At 35.7% G+C, this 17,676-nt stretch overlaps 2 protein-coding genes across 7 annotated transcripts in view; one reads left to right on the top strand and one right to left on the bottom strand.

Moving 5' to 3' along the window:
- Nucleotides 1-17,676, top strand: part of MPLKIP (M-phase specific PLK1 interacting protein) — a 67,467-nt gene that overhangs the window by 28,145 nt on the left and 21,646 nt on the right. The window lies entirely within an intron of this gene.
- The window catches only part of CDK13 (cyclin dependent kinase 13), a gene marked incomplete at its 5' end in the record, with an annotated part of 105,780 nt that continues 96,571 nt past the window's right edge, over nt 8,468-17,676 (bottom strand). For 2 of the 4 annotated variants that reach the window (XM_081080024.1, XM_081080025.1), the window contains 2 exons: nt 8,468-11,981; nt 12,562-13,011. In XM_081080024.1, coding sequence (XP_080936150.1) covers nt 11,134-11,981; nt 12,562-13,011 — 1,298 coding nt within the window. In that variant the 3' untranslated portion in view covers nt 8,468-11,133. The remainder of the gene's footprint in view (nt 11,982-12,561; nt 13,012-17,676) is intronic. The other 2 variants (XM_081080026.1, XM_081080027.1) reach the window with 1 other exon arrangement.

Genomic DNA, 17,676 nt, shown 5'->3' with positions numbered 1-17,676 from the left:
GCAAGAATACATGAACTTCTTCCTAAATTTAATGAAGTAATTTTAGTGCTTTTGTGTTTTGTTCAATGTCATAAAAAATCATTTTTTCTACAAGCTTTGCTTTTATCCCTTTTGCATTTAGGCCTATGATTTATCCCAAATTAATTTTTGGAATATGATGTGACGTAGGGCTCAAGCTTCATTCTCCATCCCCACACGGATACCAATTACCCCAGCAACATTTTTAGCAAAGATTGCTTTATCTCCCCTGAATTTCATGTAGGTGAAAGTGTATGTGGGAGTCTGTTTCTGAAGTTGTATTAGTTCAAAATCTTGGGAGCTTCCCAGATGAAATCTGACACAGGCCCCCATACACAGAGGGCAAAGAGAGACTTGAAGAAAGAGCAGACCACTGCAGTTCGGCAGACAACAGATGTAAAAAGCAAGGGAACTTAACCGTATTTCTCCGAAAATAAGACCTGCTGGATAACCAGCTCCAATGTGTCTTTTGGAGCAAAAATGAATATAAGACCCAGTGTTTATTATATTGTTATATTAGAGACCCAGTCTTATAGTAAAATAAGACCAGGTATTATTATTACACTATATTATATTCCCGGCCTTCTAGTAAAATAAGACCAGGTCTTCTATTAATTTTTGCTCCAAAAGACGCATTAGAGCTGATCATCTGGCTAGATCTTATTTTCGGGGAAACACGGTAGTATGAGGCCTGTCTTGGGCTCTGCAAGACAAGTCGATTTCCACCCTCCCACTGGAATCTTAAAAGTTTATATAGAGTCCTTAATGAGTTTAGTCACATATACCGCCCAGTTAAGCTCAACAAAACATTTCTCTCAAGCCTGTGTCCTTAAAAACTCCCACTGTGGGAACAGTGGGCAGAACCTATATTCCAAGCACAGTGGGTGTGGAGTCTCCGACTGCCCAGATGGAGCTCAGTGTCAGCCCGTGGTCACGTTTTCAAAGACCTTCAACAACCTATATTCTGTACTATTGCTCTCTGTCCATACTTGTGCCAATACCTCACTATCTTAATAGCTGTTACTTTATATTAAGCATTGGTTAGAAAAAATTCTTCAACTTTGGTCTTCCTCATGGTTGCCTTGACTATACTAGTTCCTTTGCATTTGCATTTTAATGTCAACATGTCAATTTACACGTTAGCGTGAGTACGCGCACACACACACAATATGCTGTTTCTGATAGATTGCCCCATGTGAGAATTGACATCATAATATTGAGACTTCCAACCTGTGAGCTAGTGCGCTGTCTCGCGCGCTCTCTCATCCTCCATAGCTTTACATCTTTAACTACTCTCAACAAAGTTTTGTAGTTTTTAGTATACAAGTGCAGTTTTGTAGAATTTATTCCTAAGTACTTGATTTTTTATGCTAATGTAAGTGATGTTTAATGAATTTCATTTTCCAATTTTGCTAACATATATAAAAATGATTTTTGTATATTGATCTTTCATTCAGTTTTCTTGCTGAATTATTTGTGGATTCTTCCATGTTTTCTATATACAAAATCACATCATCCACGAATAGGCAGATTTATTTTTTCCTTTCCAATCTTTACACGTTTTATGGCTCAGGCCACTAGTAAAATATTGATAGGAAGTAATGATAGTAAACATCCGTGTCTTCTCTGGACCTCAGGGAGAGAGTGTTCAATATTTCCCCATTAGCTTTGTTACTGTAAATATTTTATTATCATCAAAATAAGAAAGTTCCCTTCTATTTCAAGTCTGCTGAGAACTTTTATCATAAATGGATGTTTAATCTTATACTCTTTTGCCCTTACTGAGATGATGCTATCTCAAAGTTGTTAATAAGAGTATGTACTGTCCGGTTCCCTTACTATAAAGCTTAGAACAGGGAAAAGTACCCTAAGGTGATAAAGTTGGAAAAGTAGTTCCTTCGAGGAGTAAAGATTGGAAAGGAGCACAACCATCTGAAGTAACGGACATGCTCTCCATTGTGATCTAGGAGGTGGTTACATGTGTAGAAACAATTAAAAATTTATTAGGTGAACTTAATATTACCTTAATTAATACATTATACTTACATAAAAGCTTTAAAATAAAATTAAAAATAAAGCTTAACATGTCATTCTGATGCCCACACGAGCCTCATGCGCACGAGACTGTGCAGGTGCGGCCTGCGAGCCAATCTGGACGCCTGATAGAGACCAAAATATCCGAAGTGAATGGTTCCAATGCTAGAAGACATACCATTTCTTCCGAGCAACTGTAGAATTAGCTTACCATCATCCCTTCCCATGGAGACAGAGAAATCATTTCTCTAAATTTGAAAATAAAATCTAATGTTTAAAAGAAAAACAGATGAACTACAAATACTTCAGACAGTTCTCCAGTAATCACTTCTTTCAGATATTTAAGATGGAACTAGATAGAAGATAGTTCAAATATTTTATATTCTGTGGAAAACTTTAATAGTGAATATTGCTATTTGTTGACTGAAACCAATACCTTCCAACATAAAAATTTATTTTATTACAAAGACATTTTTCTAGAGATAAAAAATAAGCATCAGTGATGAAACATAATTTTCCCCTTCACCACACCGTCCCAATCTAACAGCATCAAATATTCATAAGGCAATTACCATAGACCAGGCACTATGAAGTTACTCACTCCTGAAAATTTTAGGTATTTTACATTTCGCAAAAGTAAAAACTAAGAATCAGTGTTTCAATAACTTGTCTAAAGTTATACAGATTAATAATGGTAAAAGCTAAGATTTGAACTGGCTTGTAAGCCTGCTTTTCAAACCAATATGCTCTATAATAACCATAACCAGCTTGAGTTTTCAAATTCTTTTTCTATGCACTACACATAGACATATTTTTTTAACCAAATGGAGTCATACTATACTTTTATCCATAATATTTAACCATGCTCCTATAAATATTTAAGATATTTATTTACTCATTACTTTATATAAATGATACATGGGTTATTTCTGATTAACAGATTCTCAGAAATGGAATTGCTAGGTCAAACAAAGTACATTTTCACTTCCTCAGTATTTTTAATTTTTGTCATTCAGACCCATGAAAATGCGTATTTTCAACATTTGTCTTTTCTTCACTTTATTTTACTTGTGTATAACAAACTGTTCCAGGAATCTCAATATCTGGTAAAGCAAGTCCAAATTCTTGTTTTTTTCAAAATTAGCTCTTCGTTCTTCTATGTAAATGTTTCTAGCAACTTGCTCAAATTTCGTATGAATGCTAATAATTTATCTGTAGGTTCTCTCGGATGTTCTACAGTCATATAGTCGGCCATCAACAATTTTTTCTTCTTTTCCAAACCTAGTTTTTCTTTCTCTTCCTTCCTCCCTCCATCTGCCCCTCTCTTTCTTAACTGTGTAACAAAGATCAGCCACAAAATGTTCAATACACCTAATAATGGGCGTCCTCATCCATTCCTAATCTTAAAATGAAATGTGTGTAACATTCTACCCAAGCATGTTTTTAGCAATAAGTTTCGGAAATGTTTATAAGTTATATAATTTTTTAACTGTGTCTAAAATCATGAATTTTAGTACCAAAAAAAGAGGAAATAGGTGTTCAGAATAAAGTGAAAGTGCAAATTTCATTTTATATAGGGAACAGCCTGTAGCAACTCATTCCTGAAGTCATTCATTCAAGAAATAGATTTAAATATCTTTGAAATATTTAAAGCTAAATAGAAACAGTCTGTATACATTACAAATCAACAAAAGACCCCAAAGTACAAATATAACGAAGAGAAAACGAAAATCAGTTTACCAAAAGATTAAACGCAAAGCCAGCAATGTAGCATTAAAAACAAATTTTTAAAGGGAAGCAGAGAGTAACATAAACTGACAGAAGCCCACTTAATGGTAGTAATATTAAAATCGGCCATAGCAGAATTCGAAATGTTAAAAGAAACTTCAATAAATGGAAAAAAGAATACACATTTATGAAATGGTATATGATGAATATAGCACTGAACATATAAAGCAAAATATAGAGGGTGCCAAAAAAAGTATACATATTTTAAAAAAGGAAAACCTATTAAAATTGTAATATTCAATATATACCAATAATAAAAGATGAATACAAGTCACTTCTTCAATTACAAGAGGTGCTCAAAGTGGTTACCATCAGCATCCAAACACTTCTAATTACGGAGAACTACTGCTTGAGCATCGTTAACCAGTGTCCATCTGCATTTTTATTTTTTTTGGTAACCCCATATATGTATATATATGAATATACACAAAGCAGTGTAAGAATTTATTTTACATGTCTTACTCCTTGGAGATATAGAGAATCTCACCAGTGTTTAATTCATGACATTGATTTAATGGTTATGTGAAAATTATACCAAAGGACATACCCATTCTAGCATCCGGAAAATATTTACAAAAGTTGTTTGATTAGCAACCTAAACAGAAATCCTTAATAAATTCGCAAAGCAAACTACCTGTAATACAAATTATAAGTTATTAACAAAAACTAAACTAAAAATTAAAATAAAGCCAACCACCTGGAAATGGAAACGCACTATACTAAATAATTCTTGGGTCAAACAAGCAATCAAATTTGCAGCCACCAAATATTTAGAAAATAATGAAATTAAATACAACATTCCTAACCTACAAGATGGAGCCAAAGAAATTATCACAGAGTTCATAACATTAAAAGTTTCTTTTAGAATTGGAAGAAAAATAAATGGGCCAATTATTCAACTCAAGAGGTAGAAATAAATAAGGGAAGTAGAAGGAAGGAATCAAAGCCAAAATGCTGAAATAAATTAGAAATAAATGATAGATTATTATTCCCTGGTGGTAAGAAAGTGGATGAAGTAGAAAGGCGCAAATTGTAGTTGTTTAGTCATGAGAAAAGACACTTAAAATATATTTAATAATAGATGATATGTGTATTTAAAACACTGAAAGTATTAAGTGCACCTATATGCTGAAAGCATTTTAAATACAAAGTAGACTGTATGACAAATTTACAGAAAAAGGGTAATTACCAAGATTTAGTCAAGAAACATAACCTTGGACAGAGCAAGAACACATGAGGAAATAGAAAAATTGTGAAAGAATTACCTTCAAGAAAAGAGTCAGGTGGATCTGCATATAAATAAAACAGCATCACTTCAGTAAACAGATAATCCGTAGGACACATAAACTATTATGAAACAGATAAAACATGAAATAGTTTTCCAGTTTATTCTGGAAAGCTATTAAAAGTAGACATCTCTTATGAATAAATATAAATAGAAAATCCTAAATACAGGGTTAGTCAACAGAATAGAACAGCATTTTTAACAAAAAGCTCAATATTAGATTCTATTAATGCAATTGGTGTCTACCATCAACAGATCAAAGGAGAAAATCCCTAAGTGGTAGATACTGAAAAGCATCTGATAAAAACATTTAACATCTGATCCTAATAAATGGACTTCCTAAAGCTTTTTTCTTAACATAATGAAGTATTTGAATCTATAGTTTAAATTATAAACACTAAAAATTAATAAAATCAAAAACAAGAATTCCCATTATCATAACCAACTGAAAATTCAATATGTGACTTTTAAAATCACATGACAGCTTTCCTATATAAGCAGTGACATTTAAATTATTGCAATACTTATAATCATGTGAAGAGTCCATTTCTAAAAGCAACAAAAATATTTTTAGAAGCTTTAAAAAACCCAACATACCAGTACTATAAAGAAAATTTTGAACTTTTAATGAGGGGAACACACACACACACAATTCTATGCTTTCAATGTAGAGACCCCCCTTATCAAAACACATCTCTGTATGTTCAAGATTATAGTTTTAAAAGGGCTACCTTCCTTATATAAACTGCTCTTCAAAGCAACAAACACCTAAAAATTAAGCATAGGAATCAAAATTAAGCATAGTTAACAAAAAAGACACCTGGCTAACATGAAATAACAACTTTCACTAGTAATCAAATAAATATTAATTAAAACAAGTTAACTTGTCAAAGTGGCAAAGATTGAAAAATTTTAAGTACACAACATAGCTAAATGAAAACAGAAAGTAATAGGAACATAAAACTTTCACTTTTCTTGAGGGCAATAGAATGCAGCAAAGTATTAAAAGTGCATTCTGTAGACCAGTAATTCCAAGGAAATTATGTATGCTTGTATGTATGTATGTATGTATGTATGTATTTATGTGGATTTTCATCAATTATTATTTATAACAGAAAATTAGAAATATTTTGTTCAGCAATAAGGAATTTTTAAATTATGGTTCTATAAGGAATAATTTAGAACCATTAAAGAGGGTAGAATAATTGACATAGAAGAATGTTCACAATATATTATTGAGAAAAATTAATTACAAAGCTATTGGCAGCATAATCCCATGGCTTGAAGAAAAAAAGTCGGTATGCATTCACATACATTCCTCAAAGGCAAAATATTAATGGTGGTTAGCTTTGTATTTGTTCCTATGTTTTCAAATACGTACAAATATAGAAAGGAAAAAATAAGAGCTAGTTTTAAGTTTGTCAATAAAACATACCATAGTGGCTAACAAGTGGTCATCCTTATCAGATAAGATTATCCTAAATCCGTTCTGCAGATAAGCAAGAAGAAAACAAGGCTAAAAATGGCCTGGAATTCTTATGGCAGTTAATTTACAGACTATCAAATACAGCCTTTAAAAAAAAACAGCTTATATTAAACACATTAGGTTTAAGTTACAAAACATCACCAAAAGTTCTTGCAGAAAAAGAACACCTTTACAATAAATTAACTTAATTGTGAAGAAAGAATTTAAAGGGTGATTCACTACACAGCCTCAGTTTGTTTGTTTATGAGGGCGCGGCTCAGTGGCCCATGCAGGTATTGAACCCAGAAACGGTGGTGTTATTAGCACAACACTCTAACCAACTAAGCTAATAGGCCACCCCTACACAGCCTCATTTTGAATACAATTAAAAGCAGAAAATTCTTTAATGAGACATTTGATATGGTGAAAGGAGTAAGACCCACAAAATTTATTAGTCTATGTAATTCAAAGAGCAGGTTTTTCCATTATGATCAAAATTTTATTTTCTCCATCTTCAACTGGATCCCTCAATAGCTTAATTTGTTAATAACTTTATTTTTAAATAAACTGGAAACATTCAAGAAATTATCTGCAGAAGCCTCTGGTACATGGCAAACCATTGCTCCCCTTGTAAAACAACTTAATTATAAAAACTTGAAAGAATGTGTTTGCAGTCCCGCTGATATTAATCTTCCTCCTACAAACAGAAAATGCTTTAATAAAAGATTCAGTCTTATCTAACTGTTGAATAATTAAGTTACTAGTGTCTTCATAAGATAAAGAACTGCCTTTTAAAAGACTATTTATATGTGAGTCTCCACAAGCTCATTAAATAAGTTTCCTAAAATTGTTTATTTTCCTATTTTTTCTGAATTTTTTAAGTTGACTTTTTAAAGCCATCTGTATTCAACTAGCTGTTCAGTATTCTAAATTTAATGATTTTATGTTACTATAACACTGTTATTTTTAGTCCATTTTCTTATTGAAAAGTTAAGTATTCACTGCAGAGTTTAGACATGACTTAGAGGAACAAGCACTGGCAACACACCTAAATCTCATTTTTCTTAGCTGTAAAGTGAGGACGTGGACCAGATGCTTTAATATTATTGGGGTGTCCTGTTCAGACTTGTAAAATACCAAAACCAGTATGCCAGGGACTCAATAGATCTTTATTCAAAAAAAAAAAAAAAAAAAAAGGACTTAGGGTGAAAACTGAATTCAGCTCAAATAGAGCAAAACTTGAATTCAGAAGCACCAGTCAGATTAATTTGGAAACATTTAACCCAATTACCTTCTATTTTTTCTCAAGAAATCTTGGTATTTCCTACAGATTGGCTTACTGCCAACTGACAAGATGCAACTTAAATTTTTTTTCATCATTGAGTTTTCAATTGTTCTATTGCTTTCCAGAACCTTCTGTTCAAATATGACTTTAAAAATTTAGATACATTCAGTTTCATTTCTTACATTAACTTACATGTAAATACAGCTGAGAGTAGCAAACACCACTAGCTTCTTCCAGACACTTTTTAAATCCTCCCGCTCAGTCAGCCCACTAGAAGCAACAGTTAATAAAGTCTTTCCCGTTTAGTGCTGCCTGCTCATACTAGACTAGTACCTGGCATTTGGTAGGCACTAGACTTACATCTGCTGACAGAATGAAGCTCTGAACCACAGCTAAAGTTTTATATTCACATTCCACAAACTATTTTAATCAATAAACCCCTTAAAATGAGTTATTTAAAATTACAGAGGAGACGGCACCTTTCCAACAAATAGTGAAGACGGGAAACACGAGTTACATGTAGGAAAACTTGCTGTGCAGGAAATACAAAGGGGAATTTCACATGGAGACAAATATTTTCTTCTTTGGTAGTTCAACCTCTTATGTTTTCGTCATCTTATTTCCAACCTGACTTACCTGTTTCTGTCTAAAAAACTTGAGCAATGATTTTATGTTCCTTAGATTTCACTCAAAAATACTCAATGATTACTACAATTACTATAACCTATAGAATTAGCAATTTCCCAATTCCACCACTCTTTTTATTAATCCAAATTCACTAAAATATTAAATGATATGGAAGGATGCATTAAGATTTTCACTACCATATTTCATCAATTTTAAGACACCTTCTTTCACTTAACAAATTTGGGAAATACCTTAAAATCGATGCAGCTTATTTAGAATTGTGTTGTGGTATAATTGGCAACATTTCTTCTAGGTGATGCATAAATATCGGTATGTCTCTCAATCAATGCTCTCTTAGGGTAATATTAGAAGTTGCAGTTCAAATTTTCAATTTCAAGCAACAATTCCCCTGTCCTCCGAACCACTCTTATAATATAGATACATGACTAGAATATTTGATTAGAAAAACTATTCAAACACAGTTCAATTTTATATAAAATATTTAATTTTTAAAACACAGGCTATTCAGGTCACATAAATATCGTCAATTTTATGTTAGCTGCTATGGTCAGCAGAATTAACAAGTGTGACTACTAAGAATAACTTAGGTACTGTCACTTATAGGAAATTCTAAAGCTCTAAGACTCACCATATTAAAATTTCAGATACTTGAATACTGTAGCTATTTTGCTAAATTTCAAAATATCTCTTCACTTCCTGCAATGTAGCTTCGTAAGTAGTTAGTACTTAATATTCAAATAAAAGCAAAATAAATTTTTCTTCCATTCATTTCTCCCCAACAAAAAAATTCCATCAAAAAACAAAACGGTCAACGGACATCAATTATAGCAGTAAAATGGTAAATTATCCACTTTAAAATAGTCTCACTCTCACCAAACTAGAATGCTTCCCATATACTGTTTTAAATGAAGGTTCACAAGTCGGATAGAGGGCACAGGGTTAAAAGACTGACTTTAGAACTAGAGCAGTATCCATTCTGTAACAGTTGATTCAATTTAAGATTCTAATAAAAAACCTAAGTTACCAGGAGGATAGTCAAAACAAAATGGTTAATTGGCACAACTCTCATTTCCAGAATCTATTTTTCCATTTTGTGATATGGAAATATTGGTTATCTACCTTTGGTTCCTTTCTTGAATTATTAAATGTGTGTGTGAGTGGGCACAAAAAGTTAAACTTGACACCATTAGTTTAAATAAGGATTTGCCCATCATTCTTTGCTGCTTTTAATGAAAGGAAAAAAATGTTAAAATAAACTAAAGTTGCTCTAAGTCTGGCAAAAGAAGTCCTAATAAACCTCACAAAAGATGAGAGTAGGGAAGATAAGAGGTTTTTCTCTTACTACTTTTTCTTTGCTTCAATAAATTCAATCTAGGCAATGTTTCTAGTTAACAAGTGAACAGAGTTAATTTTTTTCTTAAAATGGCAATTGTGTAACTTCAAATATGGTGTTTGCCACCCTTCCCCACGAACTTGAAAAGAATTATGCAAATTCTGTTACTAAGCTTTTCTCCCGTCTTGCAATTATCCAAGGCAAAAGGAAACAGGAACAATATGGCAGCCTGAAAGGAAACGGTACTCTAAAATTCCCATTTAGTTATTACTTTCAACCATTTAACTGACAAAATTTTTCAGAATTTCTCACAAGTAACAAAAGGTGCTGATTGGAGTTCTAGTCCCCTATCCAGAGAAGGTGGAGTGGAAAGCAATACAAGCCCAAAGACAGGCAGAAAAGGAGAACGGTGTGATGGGCAGAGAATGGATCCAGCAGGAACTGAATAAGCAGACCCTAAACATCCGAGAGCTCCCTGCCTCTTCAATACAATGTACTGATTCCCTTGAGAAGACAACTGGGTGTAAAGGTTAACTACTTTTTCAGACTTTAGGCTTACCTGTTAAGGCACTTACTTACCCTTCCCACCCCACCCATATTTCTCATATAAAACCCACTATTTTATTCGAATGCATTTTGCCAGGTTATGATAATCTGCAAAATAAAACAAAAATAACATTGACCATTTTTTTTTATAAAACTGTTGCATCAAGAGAAAGGTTGTGTTTTATTTTCTGAAATGAGCACAAAGTACACCTTTCACAATAACACTGAAAGCAGGTGCAAAGACTGACAGTGACCTTTGACTAAAGGTAGCTTTGTAAAAAGAAAAATACCAAATAAATCAGTGCCCTTTCTGATTGTTGTAAAACTGAAGGGGAAGGAGGGGGTGGTTGGTTGTTACATAAAAGTTGGTCCAAACTTACAAAAAAAGCACAAATGTGCATAGTTCAGAAGATCTGCAAGAGGGCCATAAAAGACTTTTATGTCCCTAAGGTTAGCATCCACTTAAAACTGCAAGAATACAAAATAAAATTGTTTAACTAGAATTTGTGAAGATGTACAATCGATAGATCTAGTTTTTAGAACAGCATGAATTTAAGCAAAGGTTTTTTTTTTTTTGGTCTTTTTTAAACTATTGTATGCAAGACCCTTTCCACATAAAAATAAAGCTGTTGTTGAATTAATATTATTCAAGTCTCTTGGATTGCTGCCTTAAATTGCAGCTAGAAAAGTCTTTCCAGAGAAAAATGATGTGCCTGAGGAAAAACAGGTACTCAGTACGGTAGCCCTCTACCGCGACCTCTGCCAGCTGCCGTGCTAACGTGTCCCCTAAATGCTTGTGAAAACCCAGGCCCCGGGGCAGGAGAAGCCCAGGCCTGTCCGTGCAGGAGGCTGGGGCCACTCGCGTTTTCCTGTAAGCTGCCGCCGTAGCCATAGCTGTGCACCTTGGCTGGCAAAGGGTGAGTACTCTCGGGCCCTGTGGAAGGCTCACTGCTGTTTGCCAGCACCGCGATGGGGCCGTGGCTGTATTCAAATCTATGGTCCTTGTCTCCACTGAACAACATAGGACCGGGGTTGAGGTAAATGTCTCCATACCCAGCTACGGAACTGGGAAACGACTCGGCAAAGGCAGAAGGCTGAGGTGGGCCACCAGAATGAGATGAAGTAGTACTGTAGTTATCCAAAGACTGAATATCTGAGTTTCCAATGAAGCTCCGTCGTTCCAGTGGGGGGGCAGAGCTACCCCCCAGCCCATCGCTGCTAACATACGGAGCAGAAGAGAAAGAGGATCCGAAATTGTCCTTGTAGTCTGAGGTGGGCACGTAAGTGTCTCCTGCCTGGTAATCAATACCCCCTTCTCTTTTGGGATCATCCTGGGGCTGATGCTGGGCGAGCAGCTGGAGAAGGGCTGCTTTCACTCCGGCATGAGGGTCTGCTAGTGAAGAACTAGTGGTAGGGACATGCTGGTTTTCTGTCCGATAATCCAGGTCTTCTTCGGTGACTGGTGGTGGCTCAGGTGGTTCGGGAGGTCGCTGATCGGGGGGCAGAATACGAGGCCGGTCTGACTCTGGTGTGAGCTCCAGTATCCTCCTGTCCTGGTGCTGGATGAGCTCATCTTGCCCTAAGTGACACAAAACGAAATGGAGAGTCAAAACCTAGAGAACTACATGTTCAATATAGCTCATATTTCCTACAGGTGATCCTAAAAAGCATCAGAAGTTCCATCTCTGTTCCCCCCCAACAATACCAACAACAACAACAACAAAAAACAACAACAAGGAAAAATGAAATGGAAAGGAAAACGGTATATAAGGACTAATATTGCCTTCTACCATTTAAGTCTATGGTGACAAAAACTGTATCGTATGTGCCTTTTCAAAGCGATCTCATCTACGCCTGTGTACACTGCTTGAAGAATAAAAGCTACTGTACACATAAAGTTTCTGCCTTGGCCGGTCATCGTGCTGTTCTTGGAGTAAAATATGATTTTGTAACCATAGGTCTACACAAGAGAAGAATCTATGGTATTCATCATGAGTCACTTCGCACATGAGTAACTGGCTGAAGAATCAAGTACTAGGAGTAAACAGACTACAAAACCACCCTAAGACCAGTGACATCTGCAAAGCACTGATGGTCGCCCGCCCACAGCAGGCCCGCGGTGGGGACGCCGTGCAGGCGCTCTGAAGCCTGCCACTCACCCGATACCGGCGTGCTGGGCTCCGGAGGCGGCCGCAGCTGTAATGCTGCTTCATGTCCCGACCCATTTTCCCTCTCCTCCAGCGGCACATCCTTCTGCTTTGACTGCTGAGCCTTTATTATCTGAGTCAGCAGAACTGCAAAGGCGCTTTGTACAGCCGCCTGGGCAGCGTCTGTCTCCACTTTAGGCGGCACGCTCTGAGAAGGCTGAATTCCTCCCAGCGGTTTCGAAGACTCTTGTTGTGGTGTGGATGGATCTGTCTGTTTTTCACCTGTTGCCAAAATTCCAGCAGGAAGGTTTATTTTATTTAGCTGCTGTTGAGCCTCAGAGTTTACCTTAATGTTCAACACTTGGACAAAATCAGCCATATTAACACTTGTTTTAGACTGTAGTAGGTTTAGTAGAATTGCCAATTCACTGTGGTTTAACTGCTGTCCAGGGCCTGTTTTTACTAAAGACAAAATTTGTATTAATTAGAATTGCCATAATTCACATCTCCTCCCACCACCCAAAACGGCTCTGTATTATTATCATCACATGAATATGTACATCTGGGACAGTGTTTAAAAAACACTGTGAAAAGGGAAGCTCAGTTCAATTTCAGATAAAGATTTCACTGCACATAAATTAAAATAACAACAACAAAAGAACGAACTGTGGTCCATTTTGAGTAAATTATCTCTAGGAGCAAATACTTTAAAAGGAAAATCCAGACTACCACTACTATGGCTCTAAGCAGGAAATACCACCTGGGAATGTGAACTGAATGATGCCGAGGGACACAGTTTCAAGGAGCTTTCTAAGCAGGTTCTATCCTGTATTACAACAACCTCATAAGGCCTGCTCTCTTATTAGCTGCATTTTTTCTTTTACTGAAGAAGAAATTGACATCCAGACAGACTAAATATTACTAACTCGCCCAAGGTCACAAACTCTGTAAGTGGCAGAGTTGAGATTTGAACGCAGTATTTTGATTCCAGAGTCTGAGCTCTTAACTATTCACGGTATTGCTTATCTAAAATAATGCTTATTATCTAAGAACCTAACCTTATACTTGCAGTTAAATTCATGGATGTAGCAGATCCTTGATAAAGTGTGTTTTATTCAAATTAACTTTAAGTCCTGCTGGGTAAGTTAGGACCTCTTACAGAAACATTCTTATAATGTACATGTAAGATGATATTCACTGATCATCAGCAAAACAGATTCAGTTGTTTTTCTTTTTCCAATTTTCAGTTTAGACTTGTGATGGTTTATACAGGTTCTTATGCAAATTTATCCGAGTCATATATAACAATACAGCTCAAAAGCATATAATATTATATATGTTAAGTGATAACACAGGCACTGATAAGCAATTCCCATAACTACATAATAGAAAAGCAACTCCAAAAAGATGAAAAACTGATTATCAATGCGATCTTTTCATATTCCCTTTATATATTTTGAGATACTTTTTCTTCTTTCATATTATTTTTAGATTAATCAAAACAAACTTTGGCAAGTTCTTCTTGTGACCTGCCACATTAATAAGCAATCAAGCTTGTTTACTATACCCCAAGAGCCAGTTTTCCTCATTTTCCCTTTCATTTCTCTATTAACAGCGGCAGTCTCTGTGTGAGCTCAGAGAACTACTCTTGTTCAACTATTGTGTCTCCTTTACACAATAGTAAAGAAGCGGCATTTCCTTATTTCAAGACACTTAACTGATTAATGAAGAAATGGAGCAGAGAATACATTTCTATTTCAAAAAACCAGAATTCTCACTTAATAATGAGTTTTTTTAAAAAAAAGGAAAACAAAATATAAAATGAAACACTCCATTAATAAGGTTGTTAAATATGTAGGTAAGAAACAATAACGAAATGAGCTCAGAAAGGGCAACTCATTTCTTACCAGCTAAAATAGGGTAAAATAACCACCCTCTATTCTACCACATCTACCAGTAGAATAGAAAGGATATCAGTTCCATGAATAGAAGCAATGGAGACCTGAGAGTCACCTAGGACAACTGACTGCCACCCAAACTTCTTGTCATTCAAATCCTGTTTCAGCAGATGGTATGTAAAACATGTAACTTAAATACAAGTTAAGAAAACTTCCTGTTGCTTCTCTTTTGCCTTTCTCTATATTTCACACATTTTTAATATGAAAAGAAATAATACTGAACTTAACGTAGACAGCCCTCACGGCGTACAACAGCTGTGTTTTCCAAAGCTACGTGGATCAAATATTTTCACGTATAAGGGGAATTCTCTGTTTCAGGAAACTCTGAAGACTACTTTTCTACAACAAACAACAATTGCTTCTGGTTTTTAAAGTAATGTGTACCAGCACTTTAATGTAGTCTGACCAAGGTCAAGTATGAGCTTGTAGACTACATGGGAAAGCATTAATGGTAATCTTCCTAAAGTTTTCTCAGCTAATCTACTCTATATTTACACTCAGCCACCAGTGGCTCAATCTGACTCACAGATCTGTTACAATCAACTAACCAATCAATATTTACTCATCTCTTAATATATATTGGCTACTTTTTCATGTTTAATAAACTACCACCTCTACACACACACACACACACACACACACACACACACACACACACACACAGAGGTATACCTTGGAAATACTGCTGGTTTGGTTCCACAAAAATAAAGTGAATATCGCAATAAAGCAAGTCAGTACAAATTTTCTGGTTTCCCAGTACATATACATATTATGTTTACACTAGACTATAGTCTATTAAGTGTTCAACAGCATCATGTCTAAATATACACTATACATACCTTAATTTAAAATACTTTACTGCTAAAAAATGCTAACCTTCAGTGAGTTGGTAAACTTTTTGCTGGTAGAGGGTCTTGCCTAGATGTAGACAGCCGCTGACTCATCAGAGTGGTGGTTGCTGAAGGCTGGGGTGGCTGTGACAATGTCTTAAAATAAGACAATGACATTTGCCACATCAATTGACTCTTCTTTTCACAAACGAGTTCTCTGCAGCATGTAATGCTGTTTGATAACACTCTACCACAGAACTTGTTTCAAAATTGGAGTCAATCCTCTCAAATCCTGATGCTGCTTTATCAACTAAATATATATAATGTTCTAAAGCCTTTGTTGTTTTTTCAACAATCTTCACAGCATCTTCACCAGGAGTAGATTCCATCTCAAAAAGCACTTTCTTTGTTCATCCGTAAGAAACAACTCCTCATCCGTTAGTTTTATCATGGGATTGCAGCAATTCAGTCCCACCTTCAGGCTCCACTTCCACTTCTAGTTCCCTTGTTCTTTCCACCAAATCTTCTACAGTGACTTCCTTCACTGAAGTCTTCAACCTCTCATAGTCATCCATGAGGATTGGAATCATATTCTTCCAAACTCTTGTTAAATTCACTATTTTGACATTTTCCCACGAATAACAAAATGTTCTTAATAGCACACAGAATAGTGAGTCCTTTCCAGAAGGTGTTCCATTTACGTTGCCCAGCCCCATCAGAGGAACCACTACCTGTGGCAGCTATAACCTTATGAAATGCATTTCTTAAACAGGAAGACTTCCAAGTTGAAATTACTCCTTGATCCATGGGCTGTAGAATGAGTGTTGTGTTAAAACATGAAAACAGCCTTAATCTCATTGTACTTCCCCATCAGAGCGCTTGGGTGACCAAGTGCATTGTCAATGGCAGTAATATTCTAAAAGGAATCTTTTTTGCTGCACAGTAGGTCTCAACAATAGGCCTAAAATATTTAGGAAACCATATTGTAAACAGGTGTGCTGTCATCCAGGCTTTGTTGTCACATTTATAAAGCACAGGCAAGTAGATTAAGCATAATTCTTAAGGACTCTAGGATTTTCAGAATGGTAAATGAGCACAGGCTTCCCACTGCTAGCTGCATTAGCCCCTAAGAGAGTCAGCTGTCCTTTGAAGCCAGGCACTGACTTCTCCTTTATAGCTATAAGTCTTTGATGGCCTCCTGTTCCAATATAAGGCTGTTTTGTCTACACTGAAAATCTGTGGTTTAATGTCACCACCTTCATGAATTACCTTAGCTGGATCTTCTGTGTAACTTGCTGCAGCTTCTCCATCAGCACTTCCTGCTTCACCTTGCATTTTTATGTTATAAAGGCAGCTTCTTTCCTTAAACCTCACGAACCAGCCTCTGCTAACTTCAAGTATTTCTTCTGCAGCCTCCTCACCTGTCTCAGCCTTCATAGAATTGAAGAGTGTTAGGGCCTTGCTCTGGATTAGTCTTTGGCTTAAGGGAATGTTGTAGCTGGATTGATCTTCTATCCAGACCAGTAAACTTTTCTCCAAGTCACTCTCTTATCATTCAACTGTTCACTGGAGTAGCACTTTTAATTTCGTTCAAGAACTTTTCCTGTGCATTCACCACTTAGGTAACTGGCGCAAGAGGCCCAGCTTTCAGCCTATCTCTGCTTTTGACATGCCTTCTTCGCTAAGCTTAATCTTTCCTAGCTTTTGATTTAAAGTGAGACATGTGACTCTTCCATTCACTTGAACACTTAGAGGACATTATAATAGGTTATTGATTTGGCCTAATTCCAATATTATTGTGTCTCAGGGAATAGGGAGGCTCGAGGAGAGGGAGAGAGATGGGGGAATGGTCAGTGGAGTAGTCAGAATACATACAATATTTATCAATTAAGTATGCTCTCTTATGTGGGCACCATTGTGGAGTCCCAAAACTACAATAGTAACATCAAAGATCACTGATCACAGATCACCATAACAAATATAATAATCAAGGAAAAATTTGAAATCTTGTGAGAATTATCAAAATGTGACAGACACACAAAGTGAGCAAATGCTCTTGGAAAAAGGGTGCCAATATACTTGCTCAATGCAGAGTTGTCACAAACTTCCAATTTGTAAAAATTGTAGTGTCTGTGAAGTGCAATAAAGCGTAGCACAATTACACAAAGTTGCTTCTACTTATTTTATATCAGTCTCTGTCTTCATTAAAAAAAAACACAACTGAAGCTGCATGCTTTCTGGATTCCTGAGGCAAAATGAGGGAGTAGATTCCATTTTTTAAAAAGTTAATTAAATGAGAGGGTAAGTTTAACAATATTTCCAACACTGAAGAGATTGGT

The sequence above is a fragment of the Rhinolophus hipposideros genome (assembly GCF_964194185.1).
Source record: "Rhinolophus hipposideros genome assembly, chromosome: 18".
NCBI lineage: Eukaryota > Metazoa > Chordata > Mammalia > Chiroptera > Rhinolophidae > Rhinolophus > Rhinolophus hipposideros.
Note: the sequence above shows the minus strand (reverse complement) of the source record. Positions and strands in the feature narration are given on the sequence as shown.